The 18,698-nt window shown below is 41.3% G+C and overlaps 1 protein-coding gene and 1 pseudogene across 1 annotated transcript in view; both read left to right on the forward strand.

The window, feature by feature from the left end:
- MCF2L2 (MCF.2 cell line derived transforming sequence-like 2) overlaps positions 1–18,698 on the forward strand; it is a 230,763-nt gene that overhangs the window by 83,706 nt on the left and 128,359 nt on the right. The window contains exons 7-9 of the mRNA XM_046658154.1: positions 3,792–3,908; positions 8,380–8,529; positions 18,154–18,278. Coding sequence (XP_046514110.1) covers positions 3,792–3,908; positions 8,380–8,529; positions 18,154–18,278 — 392 coding nt within the window. The remainder of the gene's footprint in view (positions 1–3,791; positions 3,909–8,379; positions 8,530–18,153; positions 18,279–18,698) is intronic.
- LOC124237969 (60S ribosomal protein L21-like) lies at positions 15,386–15,867 on the forward strand (annotated as a pseudogene).

Consider the following 18,698-nt stretch of genomic DNA (forward strand, 5'->3'; position numbering starts at 1 on the left):
CTCCTCTTTTTGCTGAGGAAGCCTGGCCCTGAGCTAACATCCGTGCCCATCTTCCTCTACTTTATATATGGGACGCCTACCACAGCATGACGTGCCTAGTGGTGCCATGTCCACATCCGGGCTCCCAACCAGCGAACCCCTGGCCGCCGAAACGGAACGTGCAAACTTAACTGCTGCGCCACTGGGCCAGCCCCTCATGCTGCTCCTTTGTAGTCAACCTCTCTGCCCAGCCCTAACCCCTGGCATCCCTATAGTTTTGCCATTTCCAGAGAGTCGTATAAGTGGAATCATAAACTAAATAGCCTTTTGAGTCTGCCTTCTGTCACTTAGCATAAAACATTTGGATTTCATCCATGTTGTTGTGTGTGTCAATCGTTCTTTCTTTTTATTGCTGAATATTATTCCACGTTACAGATGTACCAGAGTGTATTTATCCATTCATCAGTGAAGGACATCTGAGTTTTCTAGTTTTTAGTGATTAAAAATAAATCTGCTATAAACATTCACATACGTTCTTATAAACAGTCGCATAGTTTTCTTGTGGGCCATATGGTAAGTACGTGTTTAACTTTATGAGAAACTGCCAAACGGTTTTGCAGAGTGGCTCTGTTACTTTGCATTCCCACCAGCAATGTATGAGAGTTCCAGCTGCTTCCATATTCTTGGCTCTCTTGGAATGGTCAGTGTTTTCTTTTTTAGCCATTCTTGTATGTATGTTGTGGTATCTCACTATGTTTTTAACTTGCAGTTCACTACTAACTAATGAGAATGAACCTCTTTTCTTGTCCTTATTTTCCATCTGTATATCTTCTTTGGTGAAGCATCTGTTCAAATCTTTGTCCATTTTTAGTAGTATTATTTGTTTTCTTATTGTCGAGATTTCGGTTTTTGTTTTTGTTTTTGTTTTTTGGAGGAAGATTAGCTCTGAGCTAACATTTGCTGCCAATCCTCCTGGTTTTGCTGAGGAAGAGTGGCCCTGAGCTAACACCCATGCCCGTCTTCCTCTACTTTATATGTGGGATGCGTGCCACAGCATGGCTTGACAAGCGATGTGTAGGTCCACACCAGGGATCCAAACAGGCGAACCCCGGGCCACTGCAGCAGAATGTGCAAATTTAACCGCCGAGCCACTGGGCTGGCCCCTTATTGTTGAGATTTGAGAGTTCTTTATATATTCTGGATATGAGTCCATTGCCAGATACGTGATTTGTAAATATTTTCTCCTAGTTTGCAGGTTGTCTCTTCATTCTCCTAACTGTCTTTTGCAGAGCAAATGTTTTACATTTGGGTGAAATCTAGTTTTTCAGTTTTTCTTTTACGAGTTATGCTTTTGGTGTTGTATCTCAAAATTCTTTGCCTAACCCAAAAACTTTTCTCCTAAGATTTTTCTCTTATATTTTCTTCTCTAAGTTTTATGTTTTATATTTAGATCTGGGATCCATTTTGAGTTAATTTTGGGATAAATGTGAGGTCAAGTTTCCTTTTTTTGCATATGGATCCCCAGTTGTTTCAGCACCATTTGTTGAAAATGGAATGATTTCTGCATTGAATTGACTTTACACTTTTGTCAAAAGTCAGATTAGCATTTGCCAGGGTTCGGGTGAAAAGTACATGGGAGCTCTCTGTACTATCTTTGTGATTTCCTGTGTATCTATAATTACTTCAAAATAAAAAGTTAAAGAAATCAGTTGACCATATTTGTGTGAGTCTATTTCAGGACTCTCCATTCTATTCCATTGATCTATTTGTCTATCCTTTGTTATTACCACTCTTTTGATTCCTGTAGCTTATAATAAGTCTTAATCAGGTAGTGTGAATCGTCCGACTTTATTCTTTTTCAAAATTATTTTATCTATTATATGTACTTAGCATTTCCATTTGAATTTTTGAATCAGCTTGTCAGTTTCTATAAAAACTCTGCTCGGATTTTGATTAGGATTACTTCGAATCTACAAATCAATGCTTAACAGTATTGAGTCTTCTATCTTCCTTTTATTTCTGATGTTCACTTTTAGCTTTCAGTGTAAAATTTCTCTAGATCCCCTAAAGCCAATGATGAGCAAGCAGAGTCCGGATAAGAGTGGGAGCACACACCTCTGTCTCCTGTTCAGTTAAGTCGAACAGAAGACATGCAGCCTGGCAGGAGAGGTTGCACAGCTCCAGGCTGTGGGGCAGACTTACTTCTGCCTAACACAAAATTGCACATCGGTATTTTTTTAAAAAAAAGATGAAAATGTTACCGTAGCAACTAATGTTCTGAGAAGCAAAATATATTTTTAACTTGATAATTTCTTATCCGTCCTATATAATTTCTAATTTTAGAAAGACTAAAAATCTTTTTGAAACTCCCAAGAGTGGTTTAAAATTTTTAGGAGAGAAAGGCATAGTTGGATTCAGGGTTTTTTTCTTTCTCTCATGTTATGAAAATAATTTTTAAAATTCCCAAACTCCTTTTTCAGAAGGGAAGGAGAAAAGCCTGGGGCCTGGCGAGGTTAATGTAGTGACATGTAGTAATGAAATCTCACTAGGCCTAAGTTCTTTGAAGACAGGGCCTGTCCTGCTTACCATTTTATTTCTCAGAGCCAGGCGTTCATTAGAAGTTCAGTACATATTTGTTGAATGAGTAAATCAATTTTCTTTTCACCTATAGACTATGAGCCCTAACTTATATGTTTTTCATTCCAAAGTGGGCTTGTCACTTGACTAGTACTATATAATAATAGAATAAAGCCTATATTCTTATGTCCTCTGACCAAGAATCAATTTTCAAAATCATACAAGGAGTGAAGAAATACAAGGTCATTAGTTAAAAGCTTTAAGGAGGGGGCCGGCCCCGTGGCTGAGTGGTTAAGTTTGTACTCTCCGCTTCAGTGGCCCAGGGTTTCGCCGGTTTGAATCCTGGGCGCTGTGCTGGGCACGAACATGGCACCACTCGTCAGGCCACACTGAGGCGGCATCCCACATGCCACAACTAGAAGGACCCACAACTAAAAATATACAACTCTGTACAGGGGGGCTTTGGGGAGAAAAAGGAAATAAATAAAATCTTTTAAAAAAAAAAGCTTCAAGGGGAATGGGTTTGAGAGAGAGGAGTGAGGAGTCCTTGCTCCTGGTTAGAGGTGAGTAGGGGGTGTGACGTTGTCCCTGGGACAGACAGCCAGGACCACGCCCTGGTAGGGCCACTGCAGAGGAGTGGAAAGGTGCAATTTGGAATGTGTCATCTCCTTCTAGATGGGTGAGTGTTCATTCATCAGCATGGGTGTGTTCACCTGCAGGAATGTTTGTTATAAAAACCCACTCCCTATTACCTCCAAATCTCCTCTGTGCAAGATAAAGTGGGGGCGCATCAACATTCTTCGTGGGAGGTCCATCAGTGTAGGGAATCTTTTCAATACATACTCCTCAGTGGGTCTGCATATTCTAATTTTATTTTTGTATTCACCAGCCCACCCTTTACTGGGCTCCTCATCACAGATTTCTAGGTCTCAGTGCAACACTTGATTTTGGTGGCTAAAGAGTATACCTTAGCCTGGGAACTTTTGACAAAAATTCACCTCAAGTAGGCGCTGACTTCTAGGTGGCTTAGAACTCCCTGACCCAAGTCACCTTTGTCGCAGGCTGTTCAACACTTCCTCAAGGTGGGGAAATTGAAAGGGCTTAAAGGTTTCTCTGCTGAATGGAGTAACCATTTGGGGGTATAAATGCCGGATCAGGCAAAGCTGGAGTCCTGTTTAAATGACAGTGGAATGCAGATGAGCTACTGCTCCCTTACCTGTTTTTCTCTCTTATAGATCGTTATGTTGAACTCTGTCTCTGACCTTCATGGCTACATTGAGAGAAGCCAGCTGACAGAGGACTTAGGGGGAACCTTGGAATATCGCCACAGTCAGTGGATGAATCATCGAACCGTCAGTACCAACTTATGTGCCCTTTTCAATGGCTCTTGTTTTCCAGTAGACAGGGGAGTTAAAAGATCAACTATTGAATGGTCATTTCCGTGACTGCCTACCATCAGGAAGGTTGGGTTTTCTAAGCCATAGGCTGGGGAGTAATAGGGTGGGAGGTAAAGCATGGGGTGCCTCCTGCTGACTACCTTCCCCTCACCTCATCTTCTGGCACGGGTGCTTTGGGAGACTTGACTTAGAGTGCCCCTGGGCAATTTTCAGGGTACCAACACCCCGCTATACCTCAGAGAAATAAATTCACTTGATCTGGGGTGGGTCTCAGACAGTAGTGTTTCACAAAATTCCCCAGATGACTCTAATGTACAGACACCAAGTCAGAAGACACTGCATTTAAATATTGTGGCCATTACTTGCTGTCTGACCTTGGATGAGGAACTAAACCTCTCTGAGCTTGTTCCCTCTCCTGTTAAAATGGGACTGACCCAGTTGTTCTCAGCTGGGGACAGTTTTACTCGCCAGAGGACATTTGTAAATGTCTTTTGGACAGACATTTTTTGTAGTCATAATGTGAAGGGAGGAGTGTTAGTGGCATCCAGTGGGTAGAAGCCAGGGATGCTGCTGAACATCTTATAAGGCACAAGACAGCCCCTACAACAAACAACTATCTGGCCCAAAATGTCAATAGTGCCAATGATGAGAAACCTTGGACTAACAAAAGCTACCTAGAAGTTTGATGTGGGGAATAAGTGATATAATGTCTGTAAAAGCACCTGATATATAGTATTCTGCTTTTTCCTCCTTACTCATATTCGTGGTTATTATGTTAAACTAGAAGGGTCAGTAATATGGAGGAAAAAGTGAGATTGAAACTCATCAAATAGTAAGCGTTTCTCTGTAAAGTTGTCATTCCCCTTTCCCTGCTCTCCCAGCCCCTATGCCCTTGAAAAGATTGGGTTTTCTGAGCAAGATCAGGAGCCCCCTTCACCACCCTGATGACAACTTGTGGTGTCAGCACCCCTCTCTGTATCTGGTCACCTTGGAAACATGTTGGCCAACATTTACCACTGAACCCCTGAGCTACATTTAATTAGGTAGGAGAATTCACCCTGTTTTAGAGTGTAATTTTTATGATTATTTTTTTAAAAGAAAATTTAGGAATTAAAAAAATAGATTTCTAGCAACACAATGCATTTATTTCAAACCTACAGATTCTAATTCCTCCCTCACTTTTTTATACGCCATGTAGTTCCAAGGAAGGAACATCCCTTCCCAAAACCTAGAGGAAGGCCCATGACTTGAGCAAGAACCCTTTAACCTTCTTATCAGTTTGACCACAATAATGGTGATTCTGAGAGAATATTAGGAAGAAAAAAAGGAATGGTGAAGTTCTTCACAAACTTATAATTCTAAATAAGCCTAAATATAAAAGAGATGGAGGGAAGCTGATGCAGAATGTCATACATGAGTGTGATGAGGGTTGTCCCAGGTGGCAGTTTCATTAGATCATATAAGATGTGGAACCTGAGTGCCTCTAGGTTTTATTTCTTCACTTGCTAGATTTTCATTACATTACTTTAATAATCAAAAAAATGTATTATCCCTTCAGCCTTAATGGGCTAGTGAGCTCTCCCCTTTGATCTGATTTTTCTACCAATCCTTTATTTTATTATATTGGTCATGTTTTTCAAGTTGCTTCAGACCTTTTTGAAATAACACAAATTTGCAACAGATAAAAAAACAATGCATCTTGGCATCAAAGATCTTAGTTTTCTAAGATCTTAGAGAGGTAAACAAGACTGAATTTGTGAAGACTGATTATTTTAAAGATATGGCATGAACAGACAAGCACACACATCCCCCCAGGCCTCGTGTGTATTGGTGGTTTCTGTTTGTGTATGTGTTAAACATAGCGAACTTTAAAAAATACCATTTATTGAAACATGGGAGGTATTCTTTACATGCCTGTTGTGTGTTTTATATATATATTTTATACACACATATATAATTAGAAATATAATAATATAATATATATACACATATACATATTATTTTATATCTTATGAATACATAGATGCCCCCCTTTTTTGGTAACAGTGTGCTTTCAGGGTGTCAGATCTTTGAGACTCGTAAAAGGTTAGAACTGAAAAGAACCTCAAAGATCATTTATTTCAATCACCTTATTTTACAGATAAGGAAACTGACCTTCAGAGTAAAGAGGTGACTTATCTAAGGTCATATGATCAAGTAGTGGCAGAACCAAGACTAAAGCCAAGCTCTTTTCATCATCCTATCAGGGTCAGGTCCTCTGTGCCATTTCCAAGGTGATTATTCTCTAGTCAGACATAGAGAATCAAGTTAAATTGTTCATAGGATCCTCCACAGGAAACCTCTTGCTTTCCTCTGTTTCTGGGATGACATCTGCAGGCCTCCCAGCTGATTCTCTTAGCTATTACTATTATTGCTGTTATTATTACACTTGTAAGATACTCTGCTGTGCCCAAGATCTGTTCACATTTGTTATTCCTTCGATCCTCAAAAAAACCCTGCAAAAACAGAGCAAGCATTATTCCTTTGTTTCAAACGAAGACACTGGGACTCAAAGGCAAAACATGGCTCACCCAAGATCACACAGTTAGAGAGGATCAGAATCTGGACTCTAATTCAAATCTCCAACTCTCAAGGCCAAGGTCTTTTGTTGATCTAGGTTGAAATCTAGTTTTGTTAAATCTGGTTTTGACTGACAAGCGGTGGTGTAGCTTCGTGCTTAAGAGTGCCAGTCCTAGAGCCAAATTACCTAGGTTCAATTCCAGTTCAGGCACTTATTTTGTGTATGACTTTGGGGTAATTACTTAACATCGATATGCCTCAGCTTCCTCATCTATAGATGTGGGTTGGTGATAAGAATAATGCTTAATTGAGATGCATTGCAAGAGATGGTGCATATAAAGCAAAATACTTAATAATCTCATATTTTCCTATTAAAATTCCCCAGATAAATTGGATTTTTTATATGTTATTCATCATAAGCTATTATTGAATGCAGTTGAAAGAGTATTTTATACAGATGTTAGATTATGTGAAAGTAATTACATTTTAATGTACTTGAAAGAAAGATTTTCATACCAGTTAGTCTTTGTCTGACTTTCCAGGCCAAAAGTACTATGATGTTCAAGGTTGTGGCTGTATAAATACTTGTGCTGATAGGGGAGATTCCACCTACAGCAATACTTCAAGTACGAAAATGGTTGACGGAGAGAAAACTTTGGGTTCAGACAATATGAGGGGATGTGCCATGATCCAGAAGCCTTATCATTTCAACCTCAGCCTTGGCCTCTGGCATAGGGAGGGCCATCTCAGATCTGGCACATCCTATATGATGTGGGTTTGGGGTTACAGAAATATTTTTGGATGATATAGGAACAGAAGTAACTTTTTCCTAAATGAAAATTAGGTTGGGTCTCTTTGTTCCTACCATTCACCCAGTCAGCAGCGGTTTATGGGCCACCTACTGTGTGACAGGCACAAGACCATGCCCCGGGGGAACAGAGATAAATGTGGCATTGTGTTTACCCTTCAGGGGCAAAATTATCTAAGAAGCAGAGGGAATTGGGTGTGGCAATGCCAGTCGGCTGAGTGGAATGATTTGTGGGACTCTGAGAAGCCACTCATCTTCAACTAACTCTTCTGATGGTCAGTGTTACTTTTCCAAGGTTAGGCAATGTATTTCTTAAAGCACTGTGCTAAAATGCGGGTATCTCACCTGCAAAGTCAATCACCCACTAGCAGATAGTCATTTAATGGCAAAGTAGAGTCCTTAGTGGAAGGGACACAGGACAAATACATTTTTATAAAGGAGAAGTGAGAGGAAGAGGTTGCCAACCCCTACCCACATGTTACAGAAGTGACTCTCCTGAAGGTCGTTAGTGACCTAATCGCTACATCCATCTTTTCCCTTGATGTCGTATCCTCTCAGAAGCATTTGACAAGCCTGTCAGAGGGTCAGGCAGCCAGGCTGTGTGTGAGAGGGGAGGGGCCAGGATACAGGGCAGCGCAGGGGCTAGAAGAGGAGGAAAGGTTTATTAGAGGGAAGGGTGGCTGGTCCTGCCCTTTTCAGCATATCACCTAGTGGAAATCCTGAGTCAGATTTAATGTTAAGTATTCTTGGGGTAATGAACAGAGCCCTGAACTAGAAGCACCTGACTTTGGTTGAATCCTTCCTTCTTTACGGCCCAAGTTGTATGATCTTGGGCAATTCACTTGACTTGTTGGAGCTTCTATTCCTTCTTTTATAAAATAGAGATAAAATACTTCCCACTCCAGATTATTGAGATGATAGACAAGCGTATAGCACAGAGTACAATGTGTGGTCCATTGCGGGTGCTGAGGAAGAGGTAGTTGGTTCTCCTGTCCTGTTGAGAGAGCATATTGGTGAATGTTTATCTCTTCACATTGTTATGATTGTCTGACCTTCCAGGCCATTGAAAACTTTGCCTTGACATTGAAGACCACTGCCCAGATGCTCCAGACCTTTGGGGACTGCCTGGCCATGACAGAGCTGCCCAGAGATGTGCCATCCACTGAAGACCTTCTCATGTCCCACAGCAGGCAGCGGGACAGGCTGCAGGTGAGTGACCTCTCAGAGGCCAACCTCTGTGCCAGCAGATGGTCAGCCTCCTGGAGAGTCTGGGAGCAGAATTAAAAATTAAGCCATCTTTTTCCCTCTTCTCCAGTGACTTGGCAGCCAGTGATAAATCTTCAACCTTCTGGATAGGCAGTATGTGAAGAGAAAAATCTCTTAAAGACTGAGTGATGCGTGTAAAAGGATTGCAAATGAGACATGTGAGAAGCAGGGAGTTTCCTGCCAAAGGGAAACTTGCTCCAGCTCTATGCTGGTGAGATGAGGTGTGTGAGCATCCTTTCTGGGGCTCCTGTGACCTGCTCAGGACAGAGCAAGATATAATGGGCTGAAATTGCAGTGGGGGGATGTGGGGGGCGAGGATGGGAGTCGGCTTTTGAAACATAAGCTTTCCTGCGGCTGTTGTGAAGTTTTGAGGCAGACTAATAAGCTGACTTATTGCTTCACTTTCTCAGGGATGTGTCTTTTTATTTGGGGACTAGTTTGGCAAAGGGAACTGTGAAAGGTGCTCTGAACTGGGTTTAAGGAGACGCACCTATTAAATGATTCATAAAAGCACGTCAGAACCTGCTGAGAAGGGAGCTTGACAGGTTCTTTCAGGTCGTGCAGTAGGGGAAGTCTTCCTGGGAATTACGGGATGGATGTCAGCCCCTTTCTGCCTTCAGAAGCACAAACAGACCCAATCCATTATTTCACAGCAGACCAGAACCCAGTAGGGCAGCAAACCGAGGATTAGAAAGTTGATGGATCTTAGCATTACATGTATCCTTGCTGCACTTAGCTTGAGAAAAGCTAAACTCTTTTATCTGTGACCCAAGATTTGCAAAAATGCTTTACTAGGTGGTTGATTTGTTCATTTATTCAACATTTATTGATTACCCACCACTACATGCCAGGAACACGAACAAAAAAACACGAACTCAAGGAACACGTGGTTTAGTTAGGGGGGGTCTCAGAGTCTAGGGAGCACTATTAAATTCTCTCTTTAAGAAGCTTGATAGCTAGAAAAAGTTCAAAATGTATTCAGGATTACTCTGAGTAATCAAACGATCTGGTTTGAAGCTGTGAAAGTCTGAAAATAGCCTGGAAATTTTCCCTGGAAATGCCTCTGAGAAGCTTGACCTTTCTCTTTGCCAAATATGTGGGCCAAGTTCACTTCCCATGATTCCTGGAAGAGCCAGCGCGGGGTGCAGAAGGCTGGGTCTGGGGTGCCCCTGCGAAGTCTGCTAGAAAAGGGTTGGTAGTCGCAGGTGACAGGTCTGTGGGGCAGTCAGTACAGGGGCGTGAGGTTGAGGATGCTGAGTGAGGCAGGAAGGTGCTGCGCACAGGGCTCCAGGCCTGGGCTCTTGAGCAAAGGTGTTCTCTGCCTTGTTCCAAGAAGGATTTGGAAAGGTTGCAGAGCAGAAGCACCGAAACGACAATGTGGTCAATCAGGGAGGTCTCTGGGGAAAAGGCAAAACATTTTGGATTTTAGACAAGGACATGTATCTGAGGGGTGAAAACCACAGGTCCTGCTGTATGTGGCATGAGGGTTCCCGGGAAAGGCAGATGAGTGGGTGTTGCATCATTTCTACACAGGCAGAGAGTTCCTCAGCAGGAAAGAACCAGTCTCCAAGAGGAGTAAGATCATTTTCTTGTGCATGATGACCAGCTGTTCTCGGAATTAAAACGTGTAACTCTGCGCAAAGGAGGCTAAAACTTCACTCAGATTATGTAGAGCGATAATTTGTAGATCCACATAGTTTGCAGCATTGTCTGACATTTATAAGAAATAACCATATACTCTAATTATCACATCTCAGTTTGGTTAAACGCCCATATCTAAGCAGTAAGACAAGTGAAAGGAATTTGGGAGGCTCTATTTAATTAGCCTTTTAGTAAGTAAGTAAAATGCAATGTCTTACATAAACTAAATTTTTATGCTTGCATTTATATTCCACACTGCCCTAAAACCATGGAGAAATGCCTATAATTATCTTAAGATGAAATTCTCAAAAGCGTTTAATTTGTCCAAGCATTTACCTTGATTAAGAATATTAAGTGAATTTGAGGGCCCGCCCGGTGGTGCAGCGGTTAAGTTTGCATGTTCAGCTTCTCAGCAGCCCGGGGTTCGCCAGTTCAGATCCTGGGTGCGGACATGTCACTGCTTGGCATGCCATGCTGTGGTAGGCGTCCCACATATAAAGTAGAGGAAGATGGGCACGGATGTCAGCTCAGGGCCAGCCTTCCTCAGCAAAAAGAGGAGGATTGGCAGCAGTTAGCTCGGGCTAATCTTCCTCCAAAAAAAGAATATTAAGTGAATTTGGATTAAAAATATAATTATTTTGTCTTTATTTTACCAAGTGATAGTAATATCCTTTAAAAGACAATATAGAGGGTTTCTTAAAGCCTTTTGTGATTACTAATTATTGGTCTAATGCAAATTTGATTTGTTTCTTATCTTGTAAATTAGAAGCAAAAATACCCAAATCATTAGAGTTATATTTTTTCTTTTTCTCATCCAAAAACACTTTAAAGAAAAAAGGAATACTGTTTAAAGTTTTATTGATAACTTAGTAGTTTTTGTAGTTATTTATACAAATTTTATTTTATTCTTATTAGAGTGTTTTACCTACTATAATCAAAGGTTTGTCAATGGATAAGAGGCATCAACTGCAAAAGAAGCAAAAAGTTTATTTAAGGTCTCAAGACTTGCAATTTGGGAGACACACATTTGAGTAGAAACTCAAATATGCTCCAAGGAAGGCAAAGGAGACAGGGTTTATAAAGGCAAAAAAAGGGGGCCAGCCCTGTGGCTGACTGGTTAAGTTCGATGCTCTGCTTCGGTGGCCCAGGCATTTGCCGGTTTGGATCCTGGGCGCTGACGTGGCACCGCTCATCAAGCCATGCTGAGGTGGCGTCCCACATGCCACAACTAGAAGGACCCACAGCTGAAATATACAACTATGTACTGGGGGGATTTAGGGAGAAAAAGCAATTAAAAATAAAAGATTGGCAACAGTTGTTAGCTCAGGTGCCAATCTTAAAAAAAAAAAACTTTTAAAAAAAGGCAAAAAAAGATAAATTACGTAGGTTGTTTTGCAAGATTTGTGATTGGTGCCGGCAACACCGTTACTTCTTGGCTATACATGATTGGTTGCGAAGGCCATCTCTAAGGCAGAAAGTTCTTATCTATGAGAGTAAGCATATTTCTTGAAAGAAGGTCAGGATGACAGCAGGGAAGCACAGTCAAAGGTTACATTCTCTCTGGGTAGAGACATGCATAAGCCCCACTTCCCTAAAATGGCCTCCCAGCTCCATTTTAGAAGCCTCGACATGTGTTACTCCATTTTGTTACGGTCATCTACCAGTTCTATAACTAATTGAATCATTTTTTTTTTTTCCATTTTGAAAGCACCTTTTCCAAGTGAAAACCAGTATAAGATTCATCCTCAGAACAATGAGCTTTTAAATCTATTAAAATATTTGTACGTTACTGCATATGATTTATGGCGTTCTTCCATCAGGAGAGACTTTGTCTAAACAGCACAGCATTAAGAGATTTGGCTTGATTTCTTGTTTTTCTCTCTCCTGGGGATCTTTGAGAACCCTTATTTTAGATCCACATAAGCACCTAGTTGCCTCTACAGTCAACCAATCAAAATAGGAGAATTTTTATGGCCTCATTTGCTAATTCTGTATGGAGTTATTACTTCTTCAAAATTATCTTCAAAAAGAATCCCTTCTCTTTTGGCCACCCTGGTATTTCAAACCAGTCTGTTTACAAAGAAAAAAATCTCAGGGCATTCATAGCAGAAGAATCATATCAAAGTCTCAAGCAAACTTATGACGTTTAAGAATGCTCTTCTCTAGAAACAAATTCCTTCCCCTAGGGTCAAGCCACAGGTTGGCTCTTAATCCATGTTTATAGTCAGAGTGCTCCCAATTTCAGTATTGTTATTTTCTGTCCACTTAGATTGGCAGTACTTGGGCTTCATGCTAAGATTGAAATCTTATTTTCTCTGTGGGTTCACTGCACCACGTGAGGGACAGAAAAGAGGGTCCTTTACACACCCTTCTCTGGGAGAGGCTAAGATCTCCCGAGGCAAGCACACACAACTCAGCACATTCACCTCATCCCCGTGTGTGCTTTTCACACATGGACGAAGAGTTAGAGCACACACTCAGAGCATGTGCACACAGGTACCCCAAGCTCTTCTGTAAACTGGATCCTTCTCCAAGGAGAGCTCTCATTTCCTAAGGAAAGGCAACTTGGACTGGCGACAGACCAGCTCTCAGTTTATAAGCAGTATGGTGGCACTCACCCCGCTGCCACCACGATGCTGTCTGCACAAAGGGGAAGCTCGCTGACACACCCATGAACTTATACAGACTTTCCCAGAAGCAGGTCCCTGAGTTCCTCCTCCAGCCTGAGTGCTGGCAGTGAAAGAAGGAAATACTCAAAATGACTAAGGGTATTTTCCTTCCCTGGGAACTGAAACTGCTTAAGATCCTTGGGCCATGGGACAACTGGGTATCCACATGGAAAAAAAGGAAATTGAAGGCTCACCTCACGCCATATAGAAAAATTAACTCAAAATTGATCAAAGAACTAAATGTAAATTCTAAAACTGTGAAACTCTTAGAAGAAAATGTAGATATAAATCTTCATGACCTTAGATTAGGCAATGATTTCTTAGATATGACACCAAAAGCACAAGCACCTAAAGAAAAAATAAGTAAATCGGACATCATCAAAATTAAAAACTTCTATGCTTCAACAGACAATACCAAGAAAGTGAAAAGGCAACACACAGAATGGAAGAAAGTATTTGCAGTCATAGATCTGATAAGCATCTAGTATCCAGAATATATAAACAATTCTTACAACTCAACCATAAAAAGACAAGTAACCCAATTAAAAAAATGGGCAAAAGGTTTGAATAGACATACCTCCAAAGAAGATATATATGTGACTATTAAAATATGAAGTTATGTGCAACATCATTAGTCTTTAGGGAAATGAAAATCAAAACCACAATGAAATACCCGCTGGAGTGGCTATAATCAAAAAATGATGGATAATAACAAGTGCTGGTGAGGATGTAAAAAATTGGAACCCTCATACATTGCTGGTGGGAATGTAAACTGTTTGGCAGGTCCTCAAAAGGCTAAAAGTAAAGTTACCATTATGACCCAGCAGTTTTACTCCTAGGTAGATGCACAAGAGAACTGAAAACATATGTTTCACACAAAAACTTATATATGAGTCTTCATGACAGCATTATTCGTAACACCCACAAAATGGAAACAACCCACATGCTTATCAACTGATGAAAAGATAAACAAATGTGCTGCATCGTTACAATGAGATATTTTCAGCCACAGAGAGGAATGAAGTACTGATTCATGCCACTACATGGATGAACCTTGAAAACATTATGCAGAGTGAAAGCAGCAGACACAAAAAGCCGTGTATTACATGATTCCGTTTATATGAAATGTCGAGAATAGGCAAATCTATAGAAAAAGGAGGTAGACTAGTGGTTGGCAGGGCGTAGGAAGACAGAGAAATGGAGGTGATGAAAATGTTCTGGAAAAAAGCATGGTAGTGTACACTTTAAAAGTTTGAGTTTTCTGGTATGCGAATTATATCTCAATTTTTTAAAAAGAGAAAGATCCATGGGCCCTAGGACAACAGTAAAAGAACCACCAACCCCATATGGATGTGTACTTTCTTACCCTGTTTTTGATTACAGTGTCTTTCTCAGCACACGGCTCTTCCTATTGTCTTGTTCTGTGCTGGCTTTGGAGGCAGTTCCCAAAGGCAGGCGGTCTCCCTCCTGAGTCTCAAAGAGGGTGACTCTCACCTCTTTGACTATCTTATTTAGGCTAGAAACACAGAGCCTCGACTTTTGGCTCTCAGATGCTTTATTTATTCAACTGAGACATTATTCCATGTGTTCATTTAAATAGGGTAAGACTCTCATTTTTGTTGTTGCTGTTAAAATAAGAACTCTAACAGAGCCATAGGCCTTTTTCTTATCATGCAGGAGGAGAGGAAAGTGCCAGTGGTCCTCCAGTTATGTGACAGAGCAATCTTTACACACATGAATACTGTCTAGTATTCGGTGTTTGTTCCATTCAGTGTTCATTCAATTTTGTATTCAGAGATGAAAATTCCATCAATATTACCAGGGTGATGAATAATTTAGAAGGTAATCAATCAGAATTACAAGTTATTTTCATAAGCCCTAGCAATAATTTTGTAGTTTTAGGAGTTTTTAAAGACCCCCTTGTTCAAACCCTACTTCTAGAGAACGTAAGTTAGCGATGGATAGGCACAGAGGTCTTGATTTTGCACAGGAAGACAAAATTGGTATTCTTATGAATGTTTTCAAGGTTAATACCTTAACAAATCAGTGTTTGAAGGTAGTTTTCTACCACAGGAAGATCTCTCTCAGTAGCTGCTGAGGCAAGGGGATATCTCCTCTCTTCCAGGGACTTTTTTCTAAATTATGAAGACTTGCATTTTAAAGGCCAGATTCTGGAATTCATTAGTCGGCACTATAAACAAAACATGACAGTAGAGCTAACTTTTAGTGGCAGAAATGGGACAAGTAATGGAAGTAAAATAAGGAGTATTCATCTATTCTCTAGGCTCTGCTTGATTCATCCTTTTACTTCCTACCCCGCCTCCACCTCCAGCCCATGGCAACCAAGCACAGTGCCTGGCATGTAGTAATAGTTTTTTATAAGTGGATTTTGAATGAATGAATAAATGCCTACATTCATGCTTATCCTTGTCTAAGGAAAGAATTCCCACCTTTTGGCCGGAACCTCCATCTTCCAGTAATTGGCCAAAATGACCAACACAAAGGGAAAGAGGAGAGGCACTTGCTATATGTTCTCTAGGCCTTTTAGAAAACATAGAATTGTTCCTTTGGCCACATACATGCAAATCTACAAGAAAGGTGATATTGTAGACATCAAGGGAATGGGCACTGTTCCAGAAGGAGTGCCCCACAAATGTGACCATGGCAAAACTGGAAGAATCTACCGTGTTACCCGGCATGCTGTTGGCATTGTTGTAAACACACAAGTTAAGGACAAGATTCTTGCCAAGAGAATTAATGTACATATTAAGCATATTAAGCACTTGAAGAGCAGTGATAGTGTCCTGAAACATGTGAAAGAAAATGACCAGAAAAAGAAGGAAGCTAAAGAGAAAGTTACTTGGGTCCAACTGACCTTCCAGCCTGCTCCACCCAGAGAAGCACTCTTGTGAGAACCAACGGAGAGGAGCCTGAGCTGCTAGAACCCATTCCCTGTGAATTCATGGCATGATAGGTGAAAAAAAATAGAAGACCTCTGGACTGTAAAAATAACAACAAAAAAAGGAATTCCCTCCAGAAAATTTAAATTTTTCTGAGCCTGATGGAATCCGCCTTGCCCTGTTAAGTGGGTCGTCTTCTAAACAGACTGCTTGTTTCCACAGTTACGGAATCATAGTCATGAGTACACACGGGGACAGCCATACTAGGTGTTAAAAAGAGTTAAATATTTACTCCCCTTGAGTGCCCCACTCCACCTCCCTGGCGCTTTTCCTAGGACCCACAATACCGCCTCATGATTCTGGCAACTAAAGCGTTAACACCTGAACCACAGTGGGCCCCGGGACTGCTTCACGTGTGTCTGATGTCTGTGCTGATTGGCCAGTGCCTGCTCTATACAGGTGTTAAATATTTTGAATTGTCACTGCTGTGGACAAGAGCAAACTCCATTTTGGGGCTGGGCGACATACCTTTACACTTTCCGAGTATCGAGTATCATAGTTCCTCAAACTTTCCCTCTGTGTTGATGGCAGATTTTGATAACCTACCGAAGCTGACTGTGTCGTCTAGACCCAAAGCAGTCACCAGGTCACTGTTTTTCCTTTTATTTTTTAACCACAGGAAAGAGATATACAGTGTATGACATTGCTTACTAAGATTCACCTTTCCTCTCTCATACGCTTTCCTCACACTCTCCAGCTTTTGAGGTTTATTTCTTTCAGGCTTCCTACTCCAAATGCCTCCTTCTGCGCTAACAATATACCTCTCCTTTGGCTCCTCCACCTTTCCTCCCAGCTAACCCTGCTGGAATGCTGGAAGCTCAGGGACAGTAAAGAAACTGAAGACAAAAGCCAAGACCCATTTTAGTGAGGAGGAGGAGGGAAAGACTAGAAGCACTCACTAATGAGTGCTTTTTTCCTGCGTCATATCTTACTTGTCTTTATTTATCTGCAACCTGATTTCTTTTAGACTATTATTAATTCATCCAACGTACAAATATTTAAGGAGCATCAATGAGATAAGAAGAAATGAGGGCTGATACCTGAGAATGGAAAAGAAGGGATGTGTCCTGTTCCCAGCCAGGAATACCAGCCAAGAGGCCAGCTTGGGGGCATTACCAAGAGTGGACAGAGCCACGGGAGATAGCCAAAGAATTTTGAGGGACTAGATCAGAGAAGTCAAATCTATCATCAACTGGATCTGGGGACAAGTTCGAGGCTGGGTATGGATGATGGAAGCCTTCAAGGAGATGAAAACTGGAGTGGGATGGGAGACAAGGAGCAAAGGTTGAGAGGGTCTAGTCCTCTGTGTGAACACAGTGGAACACAGTGGAGAAGTACATTTAAACACCTTCCATGGGAAATGAGCTCCATACCGTGTGAAGGATGAAGATGGCTTGGCCTGGAGGAAAAGATTCAGTGTTCATGTACGCAGAGGTGATCGTTTTGTGACTGTGGGCCTTTCTAGCTCACAGCATGTACCAAACCAGCATCCTGTGTGACCCAGGAGCCAAACCCAGAAGTCCCAGGAGTAAATTCTAGGCCAGGCTCTGCCCTGTGGCTTGCCTTGTGTTTAGCACTCAGCATTGAGAGATGACCTGCGCTGTGCGAGTAGAGGACCAGAGCTGTTGGATTTGGAAGGAGAGAACCTGACGTCTTCCCCAACTGCAAAGCCCTAAGTCCCCATGTAGAAAGAGCAGAATGGAGTTGCCTTGGGAGTATGAATCTTTCCATGTCAAACTGAAACTGCTGCCCATCTCTGCCAAATTTCAGTCATTGAACAAGGCCACACTTTGGGGGCAGGTAGAAGGAGAGGCAGGTGTTTATTGATGAGACCAGATGAAGACTTTTTCATGGCCACCTAGCAATTATTACATTATTATTGCATGGCAGTATCCAGCACTTAACATTCAATATCTGTCACTTTCTTATTTCTGGTCACTATCTTGGAATAGAAGCAGATTTTATTAACTAATTTTGCTTTTAATTTACAACAACAGCTTGAGATACACACAAAATTTAATAGTTGTTGCTTTTGGAGAGGAAAAGTGGATGGGCTGGGGACCAAAGACTTGCTTTTTCCAATATATACGCTTTTGTATATTTTGAATTTTGTATCATGGGTACATATTACCTACTAAGAATAAGTTAATTAGTTTTTAAAAGCTATAGCTTCACTTCTTTAGCATTTAATTTCCCAAATGAAAAATATACCGATCTACCATTCTCCTCACCCTAGATCTACCATGAATTTGTTTTATAAATTCCTTCTAAGAGAGACTATATTTTTCTTTCTCTAGGATGAGCTGAAATTACTTGGAAAGCAAGGGGTCATGTTGCTATTGTGCATTCAAGAACCAGCAACCAAAAGCCCCACCAGCAAACTCAATCCCAATGAACTTGAGAATGTAGCCACCATCAAAAGGTGAGTGAAGGAGGTCGAATCTGCTTTTTCAAGAGAGCGTATGTAGAGCTAGATGATCTGAAGCAACCAGGAACAGGTTGGAACAGCTACTCTTTGGTCTCGCTGGGGTCAAGAAAGAATAATATTTGAGACAACAACAACAAAAAAGATGGTACCTGTCTGATGTCCATCTACAGAGATCTTTTTGTGAGAATGCTCTTTCCTCCTCTGTTGATATGCTGTCATCCCAGGATTGCAAGGGAGAAGGTAGTATTTGTTGAGCTTGGCTTCCAAATGACAGTTTGGCTGTGTGCTCTGCTTTACCCACCTGTCATTTCAGGTGGAAAACAAAAGGCACAAAGGTAAGGTTACCTGGGGCACATTTGAAAGCACAGCGGCTGCATCTAAGTGAAGTTTCTGCCTAGCACCAAGGGTGTTCTG

Source organism: Equus quagga, chromosome 4 (genome assembly GCF_021613505.1).
Source record: "Equus quagga isolate Etosha38 chromosome 4, UCLA_HA_Equagga_1.0, whole genome shotgun sequence".
NCBI classification, from domain to species: domain Eukaryota; kingdom Metazoa; phylum Chordata; class Mammalia; order Perissodactyla; family Equidae; genus Equus; species Equus quagga.